The sequence below is a fragment of the Canis lupus genome, chromosome 21 (genome assembly GCF_048164855.1).
Source record: "Canis lupus baileyi chromosome 21, mCanLup2.hap1, whole genome shotgun sequence".
Lineage (NCBI taxonomy): Eukaryota > Metazoa > Chordata > Mammalia > Carnivora > Canidae > Canis > Canis lupus.
The window spans coordinates 33,979,496-34,004,416 of NC_132858.1; the positions used below are offsets into that span (position 1 = coordinate 33,979,496).

The window sequence follows — 24,921 nt, forward strand, 5'->3', positions numbered from 1 at the left end:
CCCATAACTCTGAGATGGTGACCTGAGCTGAAACCAGGGTTCAGAGCTTAACCCTGAATTAAGCTCTATATCAAAGCTTGTCTGATACAAGTATTGCTGTTCTGGCTTTCTTTTGACCTCCATTAGTGTGATAAATGGTTCACTATCCTCTCACTTTCAATCTGTAGGTATCTTTAGGACTAAAATTAGTCTCTTATAGGCAGTGTATAGATGGGTCTTGATTTTTTATCCATTCTGACACCCTGTGTTTTTTATTGGAACATTTAGTCCATTTACATTCAGAGTAATTATTGATAAATACAAATGTAGTGCCTTTTTATTGCTTTTCATGTCTTCTGGAGATTTTCTTTGTTCCTTTCAAGTCTTTGTCTGTTGGTATTTCTTTCCTACTCAGAGTCCCCTTTAATATTTCTTGCAGGGCAGTGTTAGTGGTCACAAACTCCTTCCATTTTTGTTTTTTTCTGGGAAATCTGTCTCTTTCTATTCTGAATGACAGAAAAACTTTCTGGTTAGAGCATTCTTGGCTGCATATTTTCCCCATTCTGCCCATTGAAAATATTGTGCCACTATCTTCTAGACTGCTAAGTTTCTGTGAGAGATCTGCTGCCAACATTATTTATCTTCCCTTGTAAGTTAGGGAGTTCTTTTACCTTGGTGCTTTTAGGAATTTTTTTCTTTGTCTCTGTATTTTGCAGATTTAACTACTGTATGTCTTGTTGTTAACCTGCTTTTGTTAATTTTGATGAGGAATCTCTGTTCCTTCTGGATTTGGATGACTGTTTCCTTTCCCAGATTAGGGAAGTTTTCAGCTGCAATTTCCTCAAATAAATCTTCATATTCTTATGATTGTTGCTGTAAGTTCTAGATCAGGCACATTATTTGTATCTGTTTTGATTATATCCCTGACTGTGACCTTTCCTTGTTCTTTCTTTTGGGATGAATTCCTCTATCTTGGCATTTTGTCTAGGTCTCTGTTTTCTTTTCTGTGTTAGGAAAGCCTCTCTGTTTACATCAGTTTATTGAAAATGATCTGTCATGTCTTTTGCTAAAATTGTATGATTCTCAAGACCATTGGTTCTTATAATGCAAATTTATGACAAACCAATTGAAACCAAACATACCTTCCAATTCATCAATGATATACCTTATCAGATTTTTTTTCAAGATTTTATTTATTTATTCATGAGACACACAAAGAGAGAGAGAGAGAGAGAGATTGGCAGAGACACAGGCAGAGGGAGAAGCAGGCTCCATGCAGGGAGCCCGACGTAGGACTCGATCCTGGGACCCCAGGATCATGCCCTGGGCCAAGGATGGTGCTAAACCACTGAGCCATCCAGGGATCCCGTACATTATCAGATTTTTAAAAAAATATATATCTATGAATTTTTATTGCAGCCAGTTCCCTTTGCTTCATGTATAACTTGCTAAAACATTAAGAACAACTAAAATTACTAGAGAATAATAAAATCGAAAGAAAACATAAGCCAAAATGGTCATGAAAATATTGAAGTATTAAATAGAAAATTAGTCAGATTACTCTTTTTTTTGGGGGGGGGGAGGACATTAGAGATTTAAAATTTTTCTTTCAAAACATTTCGTAATTAGAATAGGAGTAACAGCCACTCTTTGGGTGCATGGCAGGGGCCAAAATTGGGAATGAGAATATAGAAGCAAACAATTGAACTTAACAATGGCAAACGTGCATCTTCAACAAATATAACTTTAATTTTAGACAGCTAACACAAATACTCTGGGAATACATTTGGCAAATAGTTTTATGTGTACTAAAGAACATGAAAAATGAGTTTCTAGAATTCTTTTAAGAGTCTAACTAAATATAAGCCTGCCTAGCAATGAGTTCTGTGCTTGATTTCAAAATTCACTTCTAATGTTCCAGAAGTTATAATAATAAACAACCTACCAAGAAAGGAAAATTTATTTTTCAGCCAATTGTATGTGTGACTAACACTTGAAGTAATAATATAAAATTTTGTTTCATTATGTTGTCATAGCTAAAACATATACAAAATCATTTTTATGTAATATGTAAGTTACAAAGTTTTTAAATCTTTTTTTCCCTTTGTAATAAAGTTCTATTTTTTGTTTATTTAATTATAGACAAAAGGTTCTCAAACCATGACACCTTCTGGCACCCAGAAAAAAGTTAAGAGAACTCTGCCAAACCCACCCCCTGAGGAGACCTCTACAGGCACTCAGTCAACATACAGCACAGTGGGTACAGTTTCCAGGAGGAGGATCTGCAGAACCAACACAATGGCACGAGCCAAGATTCTCCAGGATATAGACAGAGAGCTTGATCTTGTAGAGAGGGAATCTGCAAAGCTGAGAAAGAAACAAGCAGAACTTGATGAGGAAGAAAAGGAGATTGATGCAAAGTTACGGTACCTGGAAATGGGAATTAACAGGAGAAAAGAGGCATTATTAAAGGAGAGAGAAAAGCGAGAGCGAGCCTACCTCCAGGGAGTAGCTGAGGATCGGGATTACATGTCTGACAGTGAAGTGAGCAGCGCCCGACCAACCCGAATAGAAAGTCAGCATGGCATCGAGCGACCAAGAACTGCTCCCCAAACTGAATTCAGCCAGTTTATACCACCACAGACCCAAACAGAATCTCAGCTAGTCCCTCCTACAAGTCCTTATACACAGTACCAATATTCTTCCCCTGCTCTTCCTACCCAAGCACCCACTCCATACACCCAACAGTCCCATTTTCAGCAACAGACTTTGTACCATCAGCAAGTTTCACCTTATCAGACTCAGCCAACATTTCAAGCCGTGGCAACAATGTCCTTCACACCTCAAGCTCAACCTACACCAACCCCGCAACCTTCTTACCAGTTACCATCACAGATGATGGTGATACAACAAAAGCCACGGCAGACTACATTATATTTGGAGCCCAAGATAACTTCAAACTATGAGGTGATTCGTAACCAACCCCTAATGATAGCACCTGTTTCTACTGATAATACATATGCTGTCTCCCATCTTGGGAGTAAGTACAATAGCTTAGACCTGAGAATAGGATTGGAGGAAAGAAGTAGCATGGCAAGTAGTCCAATATCAAGCATATCTGCAGATTCTTTCTATGCAGATATTGACCATCATACTCCACGAAATTATGTCCTAATTGATGACATTGGAGATATTACCAAAGGAACGGCAGCATTAAGCACTGCATTTAGCCTTCATGAAAAGGATCTGTCAAAAACAGACCGTCTCCTTCGATCCACTGAAACACGTAGATCTCAAGAAGTGACAGATTTCCTAGCACCTTTACAGACATCCTCCAGATTGCATAGTTATGTGAAAGCAGAGGAAGATCCCATGGAGGATCCCTATGAGTTAAAGCTTCTGAAACATCAGATTAAACAAGAATTCCGTAGAGGAGCAGAGAGCTTAGATCACCTTGCTGATCTTTCCCATTATTACCATGCTGATACGGGCTATAGACATTTTCCAAAATCTGAGAAGTACAGCATTAGTAGACTCACACTTGAAAAACAAGCAGCAAAACAACTACCAGCAGCCATACTTTATCAAAAACAATCAAAGCACAAGAAATCACTAATTGATCCTAAAATGTCAAAATTTTCACCCATTCAAGAAAGTAGAGACCTTGAACCTGATTATTCAAGCTATATGACTTCTAGCACTTCATCTATTGGTGGCATTTCTTCCAGAGCAAGGCTTCTTCAAGATGACATCACTTTTGGCCTCAGAAAAAATATTACAGACCAACAGAAATTTATGGGCTCATCTCTTGGCACAGGGCTGGGCACATTAGGAAATACCCTCCGGTCAGCTTTGCAGGATGAAGCAGATAAACCATACAGTAGTGGCAGCAGATCCAGACCTTCTTCCAGACCTTCTTCGGTCTATGGCCTTGATTTATCAATTAAAAGAGATTCTTCTAGCTCTTCCCTAAGACTGAAAGCTCAAGAGGCTGAAGCTCTAGATGTTTCCTTTAGTCATTCATCACCTTCTGGCAGAACTAAGCCTACCAGTTTACCAATTAGCCAGAGTAGAGGGAGAATACCAATTGTGGCCCAGAATTCTGAAGAAGAAAGTCCACTCAGTCCTGTTGGCCAGCCAATGGGAATGGCCAGGGCTGCAGCTGGACCCCTTCCACCAATATCTGCAGACACTAGGGATCAGTTTGGATCAAGTCACTCATTGCCTGAAGTTCAGCAACACATGAGAGAAGAATCACGAACTCGAGGCTATGACCGTGACATAGCGTTCATCATGGATGACTTCCAACATGCCATGTCAGACAGTGAAGGTAAATTGGGCCTCAAACTACCTTGTTACTCTCAAAACTCAAACTCTTATTTTCCTGCATGTTTAATTTTCCTTCTCCAAGGATGTATTCTACTTTTCTTAGTGCGTCTTTTGCATGTTTACTTCAATTTTATTTCTTGTAAATGGAAATTTAATCTTGTGTATAGATTTCCTAGCATGCTTTTCTTTATTTCTTTTTAGTTTATTATTTTATTGTTGTTTCTTGATTGTTTGCTTGATTTGTTTGGTGTCCACTTTTCTAAAACCATTATCAAGTAATTGTGTCAATAAAATATGGTCATCCTTAAATCCATAGTTGGAAAGTTTTTAATTGTATGTTTTTTATTTTTTAAAAAATGCATTTCAAAATATATTGGTCAGTTTCTTTCAGTTTGTGAAATCATTAATATTTAGAGCCATTAAGTACTATTCTACTAGACTTTGTAATAGAAAATTATTTATATTATTTTTGTGATATCATTGTTCATTAATTCAGAAAATGTTCTCTTTTTGAGAATCTTTGGCTGAGTCCCTGATATTAGTGTAATCTAGAATTTTATAATTCTCCTTAAATAAAGGATTAATATTTTATTTCTCTCACTATGAGTACCATAATTGACAAGGTTGTGCATTTTGCATTACATACTTGAAACCTTAGCACTAAATATGATATTTTCAAAATAATCATATCAATACATAGGAAACATTCTTTATAAATAGAATAAAAAATTTGTTCACTACTCTTGTGAGTTTAGCAAGCTGAAGCCCTCCTAGTTGGTGTACCCATTTAGCCTTTTCCTTGGCTTTGCATTTTGCATCATTCCATTTTTTTTGTCCTAAATTGTTTTGCTAATTTTTCTGTGAATAAATGATTGAAGGCAAGTATACACTTTAACTAAAAACTGGCTTATGATAATTTTGTTGTTGTTGTTTAATCATATAGAGTGACAGGATTTTAGAGAATTATCTAGTTTAAATTTAATTATGAAGATGAGGGAGGAGATACAAGGATATATAGAGTCCTTTCCATGCCAGGAGGACTCATGACCTTTGGTTCTCTTTTTTCCCCTCCCTCTACAGTTTACCTTTGCATGTAGGTGTGATTTGAGTCTTAGAAATAAAATATTTCTCAAGTAAAGATATTATTACTTCATGCCTTTGAAGTCTGCAGAGCACTAAACTAACACAAACACCCCTCCTTTTAAATCGGACATTTTCCCTGAGGACTTACAGGAAAATACGTGTTCATGAAGAGAATTTTCTTTCTACTTCTATATCTAGATGCTAATATGATTTTATAAGTTCACGTCTTGATTTGAATAGAATTAAAATAAATCTCTGGATCTGAAAGTTGAGAGATTCCTTTTCTTAGTGAAATTCCAACAGATTAGTTACTTTCTTTTTCTTTTTTTATTGAAGTTCAATTTGCCAACATATAGTATAACACTCAGTGCTCATCCCATCAAGTGCCCTCCCCAGTGCCAGTCACCAAATTTCCCCATCCCCCCTGCCTGCCTCCCCTTCCAACTAGTTACTTTCTGATTTATTTTCTTCTCTACAGGCTATTGGATTGACCATTTTTATTGATAATTATTCAGTGAAATAAAACACTGTATTTGTATTTTTTATTTTATCAATTGTTTGAATCTCTCTAGTTAAAAAGAGATGACATTTTGTGGAAGCAGTTTTTTTTTTCTTTACTTTTTTCACAATCCACATTTTACACACATTTTATACATATAAAACGATTGCTGCAGAAGAATAAAAAAATACTTCAATAATCATATTGGTAAAATAATAAGATAAATTAAAAACTTTAACAGGTTTATGGCATAACTAAACACCTAAGGCTATGTGTGTGCATAGAGCATATATTTGAGAATTTGACCAATTTGTTAATTCATCCATGGATGTTTTTCAACATGGTTCCAGACATTTTAGATTTTTCTAGATATCCCAAAATATGGTATTTATTTACATGCAACCATATGAATATAACCAGATTGTTTTATTTTTCATTTATATGTTTGGATGATATATACTCCTAATCATTAAGGACTGTATGAAAACAGTGTTTTTATAAATAGATGGTAAGACATCATGCAGCATACAAAATATGAAATGTATAAAGATGATACCAAAGAAATAAATAAAGTGAAATTTAGATGAAATTACACAATTAAACTAAAATATTTAAAAATTTAACCAGATAAGAAATTTAGTTGTAAAGTACATACAGATAGAGAAATAGACAAAGGACAACCATAACAAATTAAATTACATATGTAATATTATGTGTGTGAATTGTAGTGATTATCTTTAAAAGTTGTATGTTTTAAAATGTTACATTTTTTTTTTTTACTTTTAAATCACGTGACATATTACTTTTCTTCTAGTAAAGCAATGGCCTACTTTTCTTTTGAAATTTTGGATTTCTTGGGTAATTAAGGGACAAAGCAGGAAAAAATTTTTCCTAATTATGTAATCATTTGTGAACTCATGAAATACTGAGAATTTTTAAAATAAATTTTACCAATATATGCTATATCTGTATTCAATGATAAGAAGATCACTTTGAGAGGTGTAACATTCCAACAGGCTATTTAGTAATCAGTAGAGAAAAGCAAACTTAACTGATTTCAAATTGTTGAACTGATTGTTCATGTGTGCTTTGAGTTCAATTAAACTTTAGTTTATAGACTTACAAGAATATTTTTCAGATGTGTTCTATATGACTTTAGTTAATTTTGAAATAGCTCACTTGAGGTAAGGTCTAGATAAGCATAATTTACATACAATGCTTAGTATTTATGGTCTCAACTTGAAAACTACAATTTGATGTGCATGCATGGTTGATTAAGTACAGAACAGGAAGCCCTTTTTTAAAGTGGATTTTGAGGAAAGCTAAGCTAACAATAGTCGAATTATATTTATTTCTACAAACACAAATATTTGTTGAAAACATTCTTTTGAAGTATACTCCAAGCCAAAAAAAAAAAAAAAAAAAATCAGTATAGTCACTTTGAAAATTTTTTTTCAACCAATATTTAATACTGAGTAGAATTGAACTATTCCCATAACTTTGAAATAATGCTAGATCCCCAAATAGCTTACTTTTATTTTATATTAAGATTTCAAGAAAATATCATCAGTTTTGAAACAAGAAGATATTAATCTCCAGGCAATTACTAAAGTAAATTTGGAAAAAAAATATAAAGTTTAATTTTTAAAATGGAGATATACCATGGCAGATCATACAACTGCAGTTATAAACAACTAGCATTTATGTCCCATTTGCTATAAATTATGAAGACAGAATACAATTTAAAAGTAGATTTGTTCACTCTGGTTGCACTTAATGATCTATAAAATGTTTATGCAAAGCATGACAGTTACATATTGTCTTATTATAAGAAATAAACAATCAAAGTATGTAATCAGAAACAAAATGACAAATTTTGGAACAGGTTGAGATTCTGCTTTATTTGTATAGATATAGCCAAGAAAACATGATTTAAAGGATTGTGTTTCAAAATGCATTGAGCAGAGGTATATATTCAAGTGAAATCATGTATTACATGATCCAAGATATGCATTTATTTAAATTAGTATAGATGTTTTTAACGAGAAATAAATAACAAGAATATGTAAGAAATAAATAAGATGATATTACTGTGATTGGGGATAATCTAGTAAGTTTTTTAAGAGACCGATAATTAAATCACAGATTTTTTTGATATGTACTTATCAAATACTATCACATTAAATATTTTTTTCATAAGTTTAGTTTTCATGTCAAATGAAAACTATGAAAAACTATAATAAATTATTATCATGTAGATTGTGTGTGAAGATTACATAAATATTAATGAGGTTTGAGGGGCAAATTAATACTTTTTTTTTAATGTGCATATCATTATTAAGATATTTAACTTCTTTTTCTAGTTGACTAATTTTTCTGTTTCATTCATCTCCCAAACATTTATTGAATATTATGGCATTTGCAAGGCATTGTTTTTAGTGTTGAGAGAGGGGGAATAAGGAAGATCTGAGCCTTATCTCAAACAGCTTAGAATCTTCTGTTAGAGATCAGATAAGTGCACATACAACCACAAACCAGGTATGTAACATTGCATTTCCTCAAACTGAAGAATGACTAAATTATGACACATCATCAGTCGTCATATTTACTGGGGGGAAATGCTGTGGTTAATCACAGGAGGTGACCACAGGACCAAGATCCCAAGACTTATGGAGGTGAGTAGTGGCATATATGCTGTGGGTTTGCCAGTCCTATCAGCAAAGATAAAATGGAAATTGCTTGGGGAAAAAAAAAAGTGTTGGGAAGTTTTGAAAGAGAAGACAATCTAGGATGTAGACAGAAAAAGAAAACTATGATGAGTTAGAAGAACTCAAAAGTATGACAATGTAGATGCTAGCATTTCAAGAAAGCCTAAGTTGATAGCACCATCAACAAACCTTTCAGCATAGAACTTGAGAAGTGCTGCTACATCTGCCATTTAGAAAGCAACAGTGTATTTCCAGAGATCCTTTAGTGATCTTTTTAATTAGTGATCCTTTTGCAAAGAATAAAGCTTTATATGAATTCAAATTCTATATATTAGGTAAAATGGGATTTTTGGTCCCTAAATAACAGCTTCAAAAGACTTTGGAGACACTAACTAAGAACTGAATGGGATGAATAATTTTAAATAATTATATACTTAAATATGGTTGCATTTTCACAAAAGTATTTTGAGATGTCAAGTTTTGTCACATTAGAAACAAAAAAGCAGCTGGTCAACTCTTCAATCTAGTTCCTAAATCTGTGGCTGCATGGAAATAATTGTTTAATTTTTAATAAAATATTATAAAATATTTTTAATAGTAGGGCTGCCAGGTGAGTATGGCACACACATTCCTTGAAGTAATACTTGGGATCCCCTTAGAAAAAATATTTTCATTTACATATTGAGGGTCATAGAAATGACATGTTTTCAGAAATACACATTTGATGTTCAAAGCCAGCAGCCACATATTAGTAGTGATTGATATGACTGTGGGAAAGTGACAGCCTCTTCTATACCGAGGGAGGCGTTATCCTTAGATTTTAGTGGTGGGAGGTAGGTTGTGGGGGAGATGAGGAGACAGGAACTAAAGGGTTGAGTTTGAATAGAATGACTTTTGAGGAATATTCACTTGTTTGCTTATCCAGTCACTGTCTAAATTTCTTCTCATTTAACATTTAATTTTGTTTTATTTTGCTCTGAGAAGTTCAACAGGTGTGTACGTTGTTTTTTCTAAGTTATCCCATGGCACAAAATTTTTATCATAGTGTTGGAAATGATCTTCTTCATCTTCTTGGGAGTTGTATTTGAAATGCATGAATGGTTAACCAGCCTGGAGCATGTTGGTACTTCAGAACATCTGCTGTCCTCTGTCATCTGTATTAGTTGTGGTTGCAATGTTTGATATCTCCTTGGTCTCCAAAGCCTATCACCTACGTCGTGAAGAAACAGATTGGTTTGACAAACCCAGGGAGTCTCGTTTGGAAAATGGACACGGTCCGGATCGCAAACTGCCAGAAAGATTGGTCCACTCTAGACCAGTTAGTCAACATCAAGAGCAAGTAAGTGCTATATTGAGCAGTCTGTTTAGATCTATCCGCCCCCCCCGCCCCGCCACTGCCACAAAAAAACACAATCAATCCATCTATCAGTCAGCCAGCCATCCTAGAATGGTCTCAGTTATCCTAAAATATATGAGACTTTGTTCACTAAAAAAACCTTTTTTTCAGTAATTTTAAGTACTAAATACCTTACTTAATCATCCCTGGCTCTACCAACATTGTAACATAACTGTGGTGCTTCTACTGGCCAATGTAAGGGATTCATTCCTCTGGAAGGTAGTTAAGTTTGTACAACATACCCAACACGTATAAGTGCAATACATGTAGCTCCTAAAGACCTTACAGAATGTTGGGTGGAATAGACTTGGGTGATTTCAGTGCTTTCCAATAACAGTGTGTTCAGATGTTAAGATATAGCAAATAATAGGGTGACCAAACCACGTCAGCTGGGGACAGGGAAGGCTTCAGTTTGGGAAAGAGGGGAACTTAGATTTTAGATTCTGTTTATATGGACATGTTTGTTTTATATTAATTTTTGGATTTTATCATCAAAAACTCAAACTAGATACTGTTATTTAATATCTATTTATTTTGTGGTTTTTTAATATTTAATATTTATTTTAGAGAATGCATGAGCACTTGGTGGGAGGGTTGCTAGAGGAGGGGCAGAGGGAGATGGAGAATCCCAAGTAGTATCCCAGCTGATCAGGGAGCCTGATGCTGATCTCACAACCCTGAGGTCACAACCTGAGCTGAAATCAAGAGTCAGATGCTCAACCAACTGATACACCTATGCTCTCCAATCAATATCTATTTATAGATGTAAATAAATTTAGAGATAAATTTCACAGGTAAATCTGATATCAAAATTCATTGTCATATTTACTTTAGAAGAAATGAGGTGATGTTTGAGTGAATTTTAAAAGACACATAGGAAATCAAGAGTTGGATAAATTGAGGGTGATTAGTCTGGTAACCCCAATGGCCTAAATCAGTTGCCTTAAAATATCAGGTATTTGCAGGCTATGTACCCATAATCATTAAAATACCCACAGAAGAGAGAGTTGACTTATTTCTTATAGATTAATTCCTAGATCATCCTGTCTGATTAGGGATTCTCTAATATAGAAGACAAGTGTGTTTTGAAGAAGTGTGTTTTAGACTATATGAACTTACTGTACTTCAATGTTTGTCACATCAAACTATAAAAGAGATGACTTTTGCACATATAAACACCACTGAAAAATAGAATCTATACTCAAATTTGATTTCTTCCAAAGAAATTTCAGTTTTCGTGGACAAATTCCTAGCTGTTAAGTAGAATTTCTTTCTTAGGAGCACCTGAGTGTCTCAGTCAATTAAGGGGCATACTCTTGATTTTGGCTCAGGTCATGATCCCAGTGTCCTGGGATGGAGCTCCACACCAGACTCCATGCTTGGCGAGGAGTCTGTTTCACAATTCTCCCTCTCCCTCTGTCCCTTCCCCTCCTCCCTGTCCTCTCTCTCAATGAAATAGATAAATAAATCTTAAAATAAAATGATCTCAAAATTTTGTTCTGTTTTGTTTTATATATGCTATCATATTTTCTAGAAATCTTGGAATTACTCTCTATATAAGTATTCTCTTTAGTTTTTGATATCTTTAATGAATTTAGTTTAGCCCCATCTCCTCTCTGGAAAACATGGGGAAGGGGGTCAAAATGGTGATGGAGATTAATGATGAAAATAATGGAGTATTTTTTGAAAAGATTTTGGTTTAGGGGTGTGTTTATATAAATACCCATATGTTTTCTACTTCATTTAAATGTATCAGACAATTGAATTAGACTTTTCTTAGATTATCTTATTATTAAAATTCTATTTATAGCTGTAGTTCAATCTCATCAAATAGATCAGCCTGGTGAGCAAGAAAAATAAACAAAATCATTCTGAACATGTTTATAAAATGTGAATTTACCTCTTATCTACAATTACTAAAATAATAAATCTGTCAGCTGAAGATAGCTTCCTTGAGTATATTTTACTGTAAGAATCTCTGTGTATTGACTTACTATTTATATCTTACCGGTCTCATTTTTTTTGTTTGAAGTTTTTTTATTTCCCACAGACCTACATTAAGTCAACAAAAGCACAAATCCTTTTAAAAAATCTTAATAAGATGAAATATATAAACTGAAGCTAGAAAATAACTCCTGTTCAATTATTGCCTGACATCACTATTTCCATGGATACTTAGAATAGCCTTGTCCAACTAATTTATTCAACCAGTATTCTTGAAGGATACATTTTAACATAATCTCTGTCCACCTCAGAAAATATTTTCTAAAATTCTCTTGTATGTAGAGGAAACATTAATAACATTAATGGTGGGGGTGCCTGGGTGGCTCAGTAGGTTAAGTGTCTGCATTCGGCTCAGGTCATGATCTCAGGGTCCTAGAATCGAGCCCCACATTGTGCTCCCTGCTCAGTAGGAAGTCTGCTTCTCCTTCTCCCTCTCCCTCTGCTCCGTCCTGCCCCTGCTCATGCTCACTCTCTCTCTCTCAAATACATAAAGTGTTTAAAAAAGATAACCTTCTGGTACTTTTTGGTTCTAATTTTCTGTTACTAGCATCTCCAGATTTATGATTTTGATCCAATGAGGATATAATACATCATATTTAAACAAAATATATTTATAAACCAATATAATGCCAAAATTAAGCAGAATATATTTAAGAATTATTTCATGAATTTCATGCTAATTTTTATAAAGAAGAAAATGTAACAGTCCTTGTTAGAATTATTTATAGGTAAACGTAATAAAGTAATTTCTTGTTAAAAGTTATTTCTTCCATTTATAAGGCATTTAAATTTTTTACTTTGACATTTAACATACTAACAAAAAACTACACATGCAGTTACCAAAACTAGTTATAAAGTGAACAACCATATAACCAACACATTGTCTTCCCCAGACACCACTATGTGCCCCTTCCAGATTGTAATCCTCAACCTGCTTCAAAAAAGTAACAAATATGCTAACTTCTGTAGCAAAAATGTCTTTGATTTTCCTTACAATTTTTTCTAAACAAGCTATGTGGAAGATGACATACATTTTATTACAGAAAGTTCAAAATTCATGTTTTTTTGCATTAATATTTATCTTCAAATACTGTTTTTGTCATTAACTCATCATAACTGTATTTTGGTCTAGAGAGAATAGCAAAATGGCATTCTCGTTTTATTCACTTGTTTCATCTCTAATCATAAAAAGGTAATATCGAGCTTTTGGTACTAATAAACCAGATGCTTTTATTTGGAAACTTATGCATAACAAGAATTTATACTCATAAAATGCCCCAGAGGCAAAAGTAATAAAAACAAATTGATTAATGCAAACATGAATTTATCTGCTTTAAAAATAGCTTATGCAAAAATACATGAGAAACAAAAAATTTACTGAATTTTTATTAGACTCAAAATTATATTATTATTTGAATATATACATTTGAATATATATTATGAAATATGTATATATATTTGAAAGACAACAAACATGGATTTGCCTTATTCACTTCATCTATAAATAGGACTAATACCCCTGAAATGGTAATTATAAAGGTCAACACTTCTTGACTCGAACCGAATGCCTCCACGTTCTGCGCTAATGCCCATGCCTTCTCCAATCTTCATGCAACCGCAATATCGAGGTACATTAAGCTCCTCTGAGAAAGCCACTCTTCCTATATATTCTGGACCTTTGGATGTCTTGTTCCTTTTCCCTGAACTCTCTTCCTCCTCTCATCTTGGCTAACTCTGCTCATCACTTAGGTCTCCGTGTACCTACACCATCTTATAAGAAGTCTTCTGTCACACTACCATCACCAGCTTCCCACAAATCGGGGCAAGTTTTCTTCTTTTGTGCTCCAATAGTATTGCATGCATTGTCACAGGCTCTAGCTCCTAGAGAGCAGAGGCTCCCTGCTCCATCCACCCCATTTCTATACAGTGCCTAGCACAGTACTTGGAACACAAGAAGGATACTCTCACCCCTGCATCTGGTATGCATGGTGTTTAGGAGAGGGAAGAGGATGAATGTCCATATTAATAAAAGGTATCATAACACAAATGTTACAGTTTCATAAGTATGAAGGCTCAATTATTCATGAAACTATTTATAAGTAGAGAAAAAGAATTCTTTTGCTGAGAGGCATAGAGTTGATAGTTCTTTCAGTGCAGAATCACTGAAAAACAATGGTATCAGAGACCAGACTCTGGGGGAAAGGTGTGGACACTGCTTGACATCAGTCCTGCCCTTGTTCCTATTCATTTCAGAAGCAGCAGCTGAAACCCCATCTGCTGGAGAACTCTGAACATTCACCTGCAGTGCTTAGGAAAAAGCTAAGATCCAACTAGTTGATAGATGGAAGAGAAGATACCAGTGCTTTCTACAGATTTTTGGTCACTTTGATCATAATTAGGGCTGTTTAATATTTTTGATTTTTTTTTAATATTTTTGATTAAGTGAGTTCATGATGCTAGCTATAGACAGTCTGAAGCTACAGGAGATTCTATGAGATGTTCTGAAAGCAACATTTTATGGAAATGAAGATGCTAACATCCTTTCTGTTAACATCATCATAGATGCAAATTAGAAAGTGATAATCACTAGCTGATAAAACTCTGATGAAAAAATTGGGGAAATCTTACAACCTTCCTAAACTGTGCAACAAATGCACTTGAGTTTACATCAAATTGGAAAGACTACTGTTAGGTGAAAATGTATTTTCTTACTTTATTGCTGACCAAGTGGAAAAAAGTGACTTTTTAAGATTGTTATCAAATAAAACATGAAATTAAAGATATTTAAAATAAAATGAAATAATACCAATTTTAATTAGTTTTCTACAGTACCAAAGCAAAGTTTAGTTGTGTCTAAGAGTTGTAGTATTTTCAAATACATGTGGTTTAATTTTCAGTAAATTTAAAATCTTGAAAAGCAGATTAGGAGAGGAGGAATAAAAGTGGAAGAAGGAAAATAGAAGGAGAAAATATGAAGGGAGAGAAAGTAAGAAAGGCAGAAAAGAGAAATTAAGAGGGAAGAAGAAAGGAGACAGAGGTAGAGAGACCTGGAGATGGAGGAAACAAGACAGAGAAAATAAAGGGAAAATGTGTAGTCTCCTTGCCATGAATATAAATAAAAAAGATTTTCAGTGGCGTACAAAGTTATAGTGGTTCAAATTATCTAGATGAACTGATTGTACTGACCATAATTTATTCACAATCTTGCAAACAGCAGTTTATTTTTACTTTGAAGAATTCAGATAATATATCTGGACTCAACAGGATTCTGCTGCTGTTCTTTGGGAGAGTGTTTTCTGAATAAGCTTATTCTTTCCTGAAGAGAAGAAAAGCTACGAGCTATAATTTAAGCTTGAATTTTTAATTCACATTTTGCTTTCAATATGTAGAATTCTAAGAGTTTTATAGGTGGATTTACACATTAAAACCACGTGAGTACTCAAGGAATCTTTCTTCATAAAAATCAACATTTCTTGGGTTCCAACTTCTATTTAATATTTTGGCTTAGTATTCTCATATGCTTCTTAAACATATTTTGAAATAGGTAGTATTGCATGTCTCTTTACTAAGCTTTATTTTGGTTGTAATTTCAGCCAAATTTTTTAAGATGATAGACTATATCATACTAATAAAATCCTCTTAATATGGATACGAAATATTTCACTATTTTTATTTTCTATTACTTCACAAATCTCTTTTGAAATCAAAATTCTAGGGCAGCCCAGGTGGCTCAGCAGTTTAGTGCTGCCTTCAGCCCGGGGTGTGATCCTGGAGATCTGGGATTGAGTCCCACGTCGGGCTCCCTGCATGGAGCCTGCTTCTCCCTCTGCCTGTGTCTCTGCCTCTCTCTCTCCCTCTCTCTGTCTCTGTCTCTCATGAATAAATAAAATCTTTTAAAAAAATTAAAAGCAAAATTCTATAAAATACAAAACACAAATATATTGAATTTCTTTTGTTTCAGAAATCCAGGGGAAACCGAGACAATGGAATCTATAGTGTTCTCATATTCAAGTCTCAATAATGAGAATTGGAATCACAGGCTTGCAACAATAGCTTTCAGGGTTGATGATTCTACCCGAAGGGATATCAACAGTAAATGAGAAATAACTCCATCAGTAACACATCTTTGAATAAAAGGAGGGCCTCAGAATTAGAATGAGCAAAGGCTTTATTTATGTAGAACTAGCCTCAGCATCCAGTGTACATGGAAACTTCTAGTAGATATGCACAGCAGAAACACAACTCCACAGTAAAATGAAAGCAACACAAATATAAAGCAGTCCTATTAAAGTGATAAAGATGTGTAGTATGAGGATTTTTTTCTGTCTTTTCTTCTCTAGCACCACTTCATTGCAGAAAATTAAAAATACCTTTCCACATCTAGGCTATCCAGAGCAAAATCAGACACTCGCACATTTTCACATACATTGTCTACCCATGTCATCTCTGTATTACTATAGAAATGCACTTCCTTTAGAACCTGTTGAGTGTGCTTATCGATTTCCCAAACACAGAAATTCAGTTTGCAAGAAAATTGCTTATATATTTGAAGTTCATGAACTAAGAAATCAATAATATTATATAGCATTAGGCACTTAAATTGTACCAAAAAAAAACTTAAATTATGATCATTTGAGAATCTGGTAATATTATTGATTGAATCAATGTATTTAAAAAACATGTCTAATTCTGTATATTGCACTCTGATTGTTCACGTTATCACATGTATATCTTAGATTATACAGATGAACGGGAAGACTATGCACTACATCTTTCCTCATGCAAGGATAAAAATGACAAGAGACTCTAAGGATCACACAGTTTCAGGTAAAGGAAATCAAATAATCTACTTTTTATTTTAATGTCAAATTGGGATACGTATTTGGATTTCAGTTTAGATGACTTATCAAATTTTTAAAAATACTATGTCAAAATTGTTTTGGAGAATTTCAAAAAATAAGCAGGCTATACATTTGAACATCAAAGATTATAAGAGCATGGTCACTAACATGACAAATTACTAAGTGGTATACATTTAGACCATTTTTTCCTTAATTGCATGTTAAAAACATACATGGCATTGTAATATTCCATAATTATTGCTCTACTAAGCAATTTGGTCACTGGGTTTAGAACTATAAAACAGTCTTACACAGGAAATGGAGATCTCTGGTTCTTCTAAGGAATAAATCCCTCTCTACCTTGTCAATTTGAACATTATCAGTTATGCTGAGTTTTTGTTTACTTGTTTGTGTTCTTATGTGAACCAAAGCTTATGACAAATTCCTAAAGCTTTTGATTTTGAAATAATTTTAGATTCCTGGAAAATTCTGGGCTCCCAGAAAACAGTACGGTCCGTTCCTCTGCCCATCTTTTACTTAGTTTCCCTATGTTAACATCTATCTAATAACAATAAGATGATCAAAACCAGGAAGTTAACATTAATTACTATGGTACTATTAAAACATCAACAAGCCTTGGGGTGCCTTACTGACTCAGACAGTAGAGCATGCAACTCTTGATCTTGGGGTGGTCAGTTCGAGCCCCACATTGGGTGTAGAGATTTCTTAAAAATTAAATCTTTAAAACATACAGTATACAAGCCTTATCTAGATTTTGAGTTTTCCCACTTACCCACTAAATTCTCTTTTTTTTTTTTCCTGGTCCAAGATCCAATCTAGATCATATTGTATTTAGTTGTCATCCCTCCTTCATCTCCAGTCTGATAGTTTTGCAATCTTTGTGTTTTGTGACCTTGATGCTTTTGAAAGATAATGGAATTTTATATTATAAATTTAAATTTTCGGTTTAGATCTTTGAGACCAAATATAAATTCTGTCAAAATTAATGACTTTTTGAAACAATGAATATTACCTGTATATTACCTGTATATACTCAAGTATATTCCTTATGTTTATAGACACTGTGCATCAACAGAAAATATTCATAAATATATGTTTTATTTAACATGGTATTTGTTCTGGAGGGTTTTTTTTTTTTTTCGTTTAAGGACTGATATAACGAAGGACAAAAATAGGTATTTTTCAGTATACTTTTTACTGTTCCTTGCATATTTTAGACCATGGAGCATGCAGATGTGCAACAGGTTTTGCTTTGAACTACTCTCCTCACTTTATTTTCATAGAGAATGAATCGATTAGGAGTCTAATGTTGTTTTCCTTTTAAGATTGGGTAATTTTTCTCCTACCAGAGACAAATAATTTAAACTTTCATAGTTTTATTGCATGCACACTGTATTTTAAGCACTGATGGAAATTCCAGGGGTGAATCTTAAAATCCATGGGCTCTATGGATTGGAATAATTACTATGGAATAACTCTATGGAATAATTACTTCTACAAACTAGTTCAGTTCTCTCCAGCTCATAAAGCAAAACAGCATAGTACTTTCTAGCAATGCCCAAATCCTTTTTCAGTGCAAACAACAGAAACCTTACTAAATCATCAGAACTTTCTATCAATATATCTGTCTTCTGTTATTACTTTTATACTGTGTTAATCATCCCCTCAGCCTTCTTGTCTTTTGTAAGTCATTATTTTAATTTTCCTTTTGTTCAGAATTAGGGAAGAAAAGGTTTAAAATATAAAAAGGGCAGAAATAAGAGCTATTGATATCTTGTTACAAGTATTCTACCCTGAAAACTAAGTTTAATTTCCTCTGTCTATAGATTTTAGGAAATGAAAAACAAGAGTCACTGTTTTGAACAATATGTTTACTAGTAGTGTACTATATCATCTCTATGCATGCCCTTTTCTTTTGATATTTACCTAATATAAAAATATAAAAATATTTTCCTCGTTGTATTTGCCTGCATGGATTACTACTGAATATATTTTCCATGCATTCTTCTGTGATCTCATCATGATCAGCATGATCTCATCGTAAATTAAATGTTTTGAAACAATTCATGTTGTTTTCAGATAAGTGTTTATTACCTCAAAGGGATTTAAATACATGTATATGCAAGGCTAGAGCCACAAATTACATCTTTGGCAAACAATGTCTAGCTTAAAGCTAGTGGTAGGCAAACCCTGGCACAGAACATTTGTGCTCCTGGCTGATATCTCAGTGTTTGTCACTCAACCAAAAGCCTTTTTTGCTTGACTGAACATTTGGTGATATTAAGAATTTAACTGTTGTTTTTTGGTTAGGATTACCATTTTGATGTTAATGTTTTTAATAAAAATTAAGGGTAGGTTCTTTTAGAGATACATACTAAAATATTTACAGATGAAATAATGTCTTGTCTGGGCTCTCTTTCAAAATTAGTTGTGTGGAGAACGGCTAAGGAATAGATGGAAAAAATTGACCTTGACTTGATAATGATTGGAACTGGAAGGTTGACCACACTGGGTTTTATTATAGAGTTGTATTACTTTTTTGTATGTATGACATTTTCCATAATAAAAAGTTTAAGTTCCTGTTTGTTGTTCATATTTAGAGAAAATGAGCAGTGGCCAGTAGCTTCATCGTTAGTGAAAAAGCTATCTAACCAGAAATTTAAATACCTTTGTAATCAAGATGAGGATGTAAACAAGGAAGGAGTGAAGAATAAAATGTAGTATATCTGCCTTCCCAAAGAGAAGGTCCAAATGGTCTTTTTCATTTTGGTACCCACTGCAAGTAGAAATACCGTGTAACTTTTATGATAGCTTCATAAACCATTCTAGGGGTGCCTTGATGGCTCAGTTTAAGTGTCTACCTTCCACTGCCTTCCATGATCCCATGGTCCTCAGCAGGGAGCCTGCTTCACCCTCTCTGCCCTTACCCCACTCGTGCCTTCTCTCTCTCGCTCTCAAATAAATACAGTCTTTTTTTAAAAAAATAAAAAAAATAAACCATTCTTACAGGATGTACTATTAAAATATTTTATAAGATTTAGGGATCCCTGGGTGGCTCAGCGGTTTGGCGCCTGCCTTTGGCCCAGGGCGCAATCCTGGAGTCCCGGGATCGAGTCCGCGTCGGGCTCCTGGCATGGAGCCTGCTTCTCCTTCCTCCTGTGTCTCTGCCTCTCTCTCTCTCTCTCTCTCTCTCTCTCATAAATAAATAAATAAATAAATAAATAAATACTCTTTTTTTAAAAAAAATTTATATGAAACAAGTATACCTCACAAAAAAAGAAAAATATTTTTATATTTTGGAATCAAAAATAACTTCAAAATAGAAACACAGGAAAAGAAACTGCGTGTGTGCGTGTGTGTTTGTTAATTGTTTGTCCCGTGTGTTACCCAAAGTTCAAGCAGGAGACCCTCATGGTTTCCAAAATCCTTCCAGGGGGTGCAAAGACAAAGCAATTTTCATAGAAAATGGTAAGATAGCATTTGCCTTTGCCGTCCTCATTTTCTGGTAAATATGCAGTAGAATTTTTCAGGATGCATGATGTGTAACATCACAACAGGTCGTATACAGGGCAGATAAGGGAATTTAGCTGTACTCCATTTAGCTCAATATTAAGTGGATTTGCAATAATGTAAAACAATACTACCCATCTGATAAGTGTTTTGTTTTTAAAATAGTCATTTTTTATTTATTTATTTTTATTTTTTTAGAACATTTTTTATTTAAAATATAATTATTTTAACGTGGAATTAATTTATTTTGAATTCATTAATAAATATTTTAAATTCTTTAATTTGTAATACAGAAAATCTACAGACCTATAATCCATATGAACAAAACCTCTTTGAAATCCTTAGTAATATTAAAAAGCATAAATGACTCATTAAAACCGAAATGTTTGAGAACCATTACTCTAAGGATGTTCATAAAGAATGTTAAAAAAAATATAAGTAAGCTTTATCCTCCTATAAAAAACTTATACAATATAAAATGTATTTTGGAACTCCTTTTATAACTCATATTGGATGAATTTTTTTAAAGATTTTATTTATTTATTCATTAGAGGCACAGAGAGAGAGACAGAGACATAGGCATAGGGAGAAGGAGGCTCCTCACTGGGAGCCCAGTGTGGGACTCAATCCCGGGACCCCGGGACCACGCCCTGAGCCAAAGGCAGATGCTCAACCACTGAGCCACCTGGGCATCCCTGGATGAATTTTTAATTGTTTATTTCTTAATATTTATCTACTGAATACCCTTGGTGGATTTACATTGTGTTGATTGCTAGGATAATAGAATGAACACAACACGTACCCTTATCTACAATTTACTCATAATTTTGATAGTAAAATCTGAAATGTAAGTAATTATTACAATAGAATTTTAGGAACAACTGAGATAAAGTAAGGAATTTATAAAACATCAATGTTCATACCTTTACATGTGTATGCACAAGTGTGTACACACGTATACTTATACACCATTATTATTTTTGTGATGTTCACAAAGAGAAATACATGATATAATCTTTTAAGCAGTTCGTAATTTTTAGAAAATAGATCCTTTGACTACTAACTGCAGACTTCAAAGATAGAGCTATAGGTGCTCATCAACAGCTGTACAATGATCTTGAAAGTATTTGTTCAACCAAATAGAAGGCAACAAAGTTGAGAGAATCGGTAGTGAATTTTAGCAGAAAGACCTGAGTTGGACTTCAACTCTATTGCTCATTTAAATTTTTAGAATAAATTTGCTTATCTGTAAAATAAGACCAGCTCTATGTATCTCGCATAATTGCAAATGAGCCTAGCACAAAATCCTGTGCTTACTCTACACTCAACAAATGTTATTTCCTCTTCTCTTAGGGAGAAATTATCAGAAAAAAAAGAGGATAAAATGTAATGTTCAAGAAATGAGTCTGTTTCTTTTTTATTTAAAACCATCTTATGGCTCCAGAAACACAGCTGTTTCAAACAAGCCAAAGAAATTCTTCTGATTTCAAAAAAGATACTTGCTTATGTATATTTCCATAATGGACTGGCTACATCTGCAAGACTAGAAAGACTAATTAGCAAGTGTAATAGGGAAGAACATTAAATATGTTTAGGTTCAAAAAACAGCAGTGTCTTCCATGGAAATAGTGGCTCATTTTCTATTCTTCATTAGACCACCATCTTTATGAGCTTTTAGAAATAGGAGACAAATGTAACCAATCTCATTGGCTCTGAGGTGGTTGCAATACCAAATATGGGTAGCTCTTTTTTTTTTGTTATTATTTAAACTGCTTTAATAACGTATAATTCACATATCATAAAAGTACACATTGTAAGTGTACAAATCAATTACTTTTAGTAAATGTATGGAGTTGTGTGACTGTCACCACATCAACACAGAGATGTTTTAGAGCATTTCAGCCATTACAAAAAGTTCCCTTTGAGCCTGCTGGCAATGTCGACTTTCCACACTGCTCTCCCAGCCACAGGTGAGAGATTTACTTCCTGCCTCTAAGTTTGCTTTTACTGGGCATTTCATATAAATTGAAACATTCAGTGTACAGTTTTGGTGTCCAACGCCTTCACTTACCAATATTTTTGAAGTTTATTTTGTCACATGTATCAGTAGACTGCTGTGATTTTTATTGTTAAGTAGTAGTCCATTATTTGGATATTCTACATTTTTTTATATTGGATTTTTCCCAGTTTTAAAATATTTGCATATAAGTTTGAGTTTAGATATATGATATTTTTAATGGTTTCCTAGAAGTGGAATTGTTGGGTTCAATGGTAAGTTTCTTTTTAGCTACTTAAGAAACTTAGAAATAGTTTTCCAAAATGAGTGTACCGTATTACATTCTTGCCAGCAATGTCTGATGGCTCCACTTTCTCCATGTTATTGCCAACACTTGCTAATGTCTACCTTTGGGGGTGGATGAACTCGTTTTAACTTGGATTTTCCTAATAACATGGTAATGAGCATATTTTCAGGTGGCTGTAAACATTACATGTCTTGGGTGAAATGTCTGTTCAAATACTTTGCTATTTATTTATTTGGGTTGTTTGTCTTCTTACTGAGTTGTAAGAATTTTTAAATGTTTTGGATATAAGTCCTTAGTAAGGAGTGTGGGTGGTGGGTGCCTGGGTGGCTCAGGTCCTGGGACTGAGCACCACATGGAGCTCAGCAGGGAGCCTGCTTCTCCCTTTCCCCCACCCCTATCACTCTCTCTCTCAAATAAATAAAAAATTTCTTTTTTTTTTAAGTCCTTTAAAGGTATATGACCTGAATATATTTTCTTCTAGTCTATGTCTTGTATTTTTCTTAACAGTTTATTTTAAAGGAAAAGTTTTACATTTTAATGGAATTCAATTTATCAACACTTTTCTTTATGAAGCAGGCTGCTCTTGATAGATATTAAGAACTGTCCCAAGGTCACAAAGATTTTCTCTTATTTTTTATACCAGAAGCATTATACATGTAGGTTTATGACCTATTTTGTGTGGGTTTTGTATATATTGTAAAGCAGAAGTCCATGGTCATTTTTTTTAAGCACAAATGGATATCAATTGACATCCATTTATGCAAACACCTTAAAAATAATCCCCCGTTGAATTGCTGTGGCACATTGTCAGAAACCAATCTGTCATTAATAGGATTTATTTCTGGATTTTCAGTTTTGTTCTCTTTGAGTATGTGCCTGTTATTTCACCAATACTACACTGTCTTGTTTACAGTTAATTTATATTAAATTCTGGAATCTGGTAGTATAAGTCTTCCTTTTGAAAATCATTTCAGCTATTGTGGATCCTTTTAATTTCCATGTTTTAGTATCAGTCTGCTGGGATTATGACAGAAGTTGCATTGAAATTGTAGAGCAATTTGGAGGGAATTGCTGCTTTAACAATACTGAACCATCCCATCCATGAACATGTAATATTTCTTCATTTACTTAGATCTTCTCTAATATTTTACAGTAAAGTTTTATGGTTTTCAGTGTATATGACTAGCATTTATTTTGTTAAGTATCTCCCAAATTATTTTATTCTTTTTTGTTGCAATTATAAATGGAGTTGTTTTCAGTTTGAACTATTCATTGCAATTTTATAGAAATACAATTGATTTTTATATATCGATCTTTTAGTTTATAATCTTTTTTTTAATGATTTATTTATTTATCTATTCATGATAGATATATATATACATAGAGAGAGAGGCAGAGACACAGGAGGAGGGAGAAGCAGGCTTCATGCCAGGAGCCTGACGCGGGACTCGATCCCGGGACTCCAGGATCGCACCCTGGGCCAAAGGCAGGCGCCAAACCGCTGAGCCACCCAGGGATCCATTAGCTTATAATCTTGCTAATATTTTTATTCTATTAGGTTTTTTATGGAATCCTTAAGATTATCTAAGGATGCAAATTCACGTCATCTGCAAATAAAGATAGTTTTACTTCTTTCATACCAATTAGGAAAATTTAATTTTCTTTTCCTTATTACACTTGCTACAATATGTTGTACAATGTTGGACTGAGTAATGAGAGCAGACATCCTTGTTTTACTCCTAAAGAATGTTGGCGACTAATTGTAATGAGAATGTGGGGCTCTGTCCCTACCATAGAATTCCTTCCTCCCCTCCCCTTCTTTAATACTCACTGGAAGGGATTTTTTAGCATAACATTTTTAAAAGCTGAGGAGAAATGTTTCAGAACAGCTTTCAGAAGCCAACAACAGTTAATTAAACTTACCTTTAATTTTTCAAATAAAATTGGATTTCAGAGATGAGTTATGAGAGAAAATTGTACTGTCACCAAGAGACAATGTGTGTTCCATCCTAACTACTGGATTGAACAGGTCCTACCAAGTGAGCCTTGACACAGAAATTTCTCCCTCTCATTCAGGATGATTTTTTTCACTTTCATTCTCATTGAAGAGTGCAGTTATATACAATACAATGTCTTGTTGTAGGAGTGCAATTACATATGATACAACTTCTCACTGTAAGCCTTTCAAATTATTTTTAGGGATAAACTAAATATAAACCTATAGACATAGGAGCGCCCAGGTGGCTCA

At 33.9% G+C, this 24,921-nt stretch overlaps 1 protein-coding gene across 6 annotated transcripts in view; it reads left to right on the plus strand.

Moving 5' to 3' along the window:
- PCLO (piccolo presynaptic cytomatrix protein) overlaps nucleotides 1-24,921 on the plus strand; it is a 389,843-nt gene that overhangs the window by 235,463 nt on the left and 129,459 nt on the right. For all 6 annotated transcript variants that reach the window (XM_072791350.1, XM_072791351.1, XM_072791353.1 and 3 more), the window contains exons 7-9: nucleotides 2,122-4,309; nucleotides 9,801-9,937; nucleotides 16,735-16,825. In XM_072791350.1, the coding sequence (XP_072647451.1) occupies nucleotides 2,122-4,309; nucleotides 9,801-9,937; nucleotides 16,735-16,825 (2,416 nt within the window). The remainder of the gene's footprint in view (nucleotides 1-2,121; nucleotides 4,310-9,800; nucleotides 9,938-16,734; nucleotides 16,826-24,921) is intronic.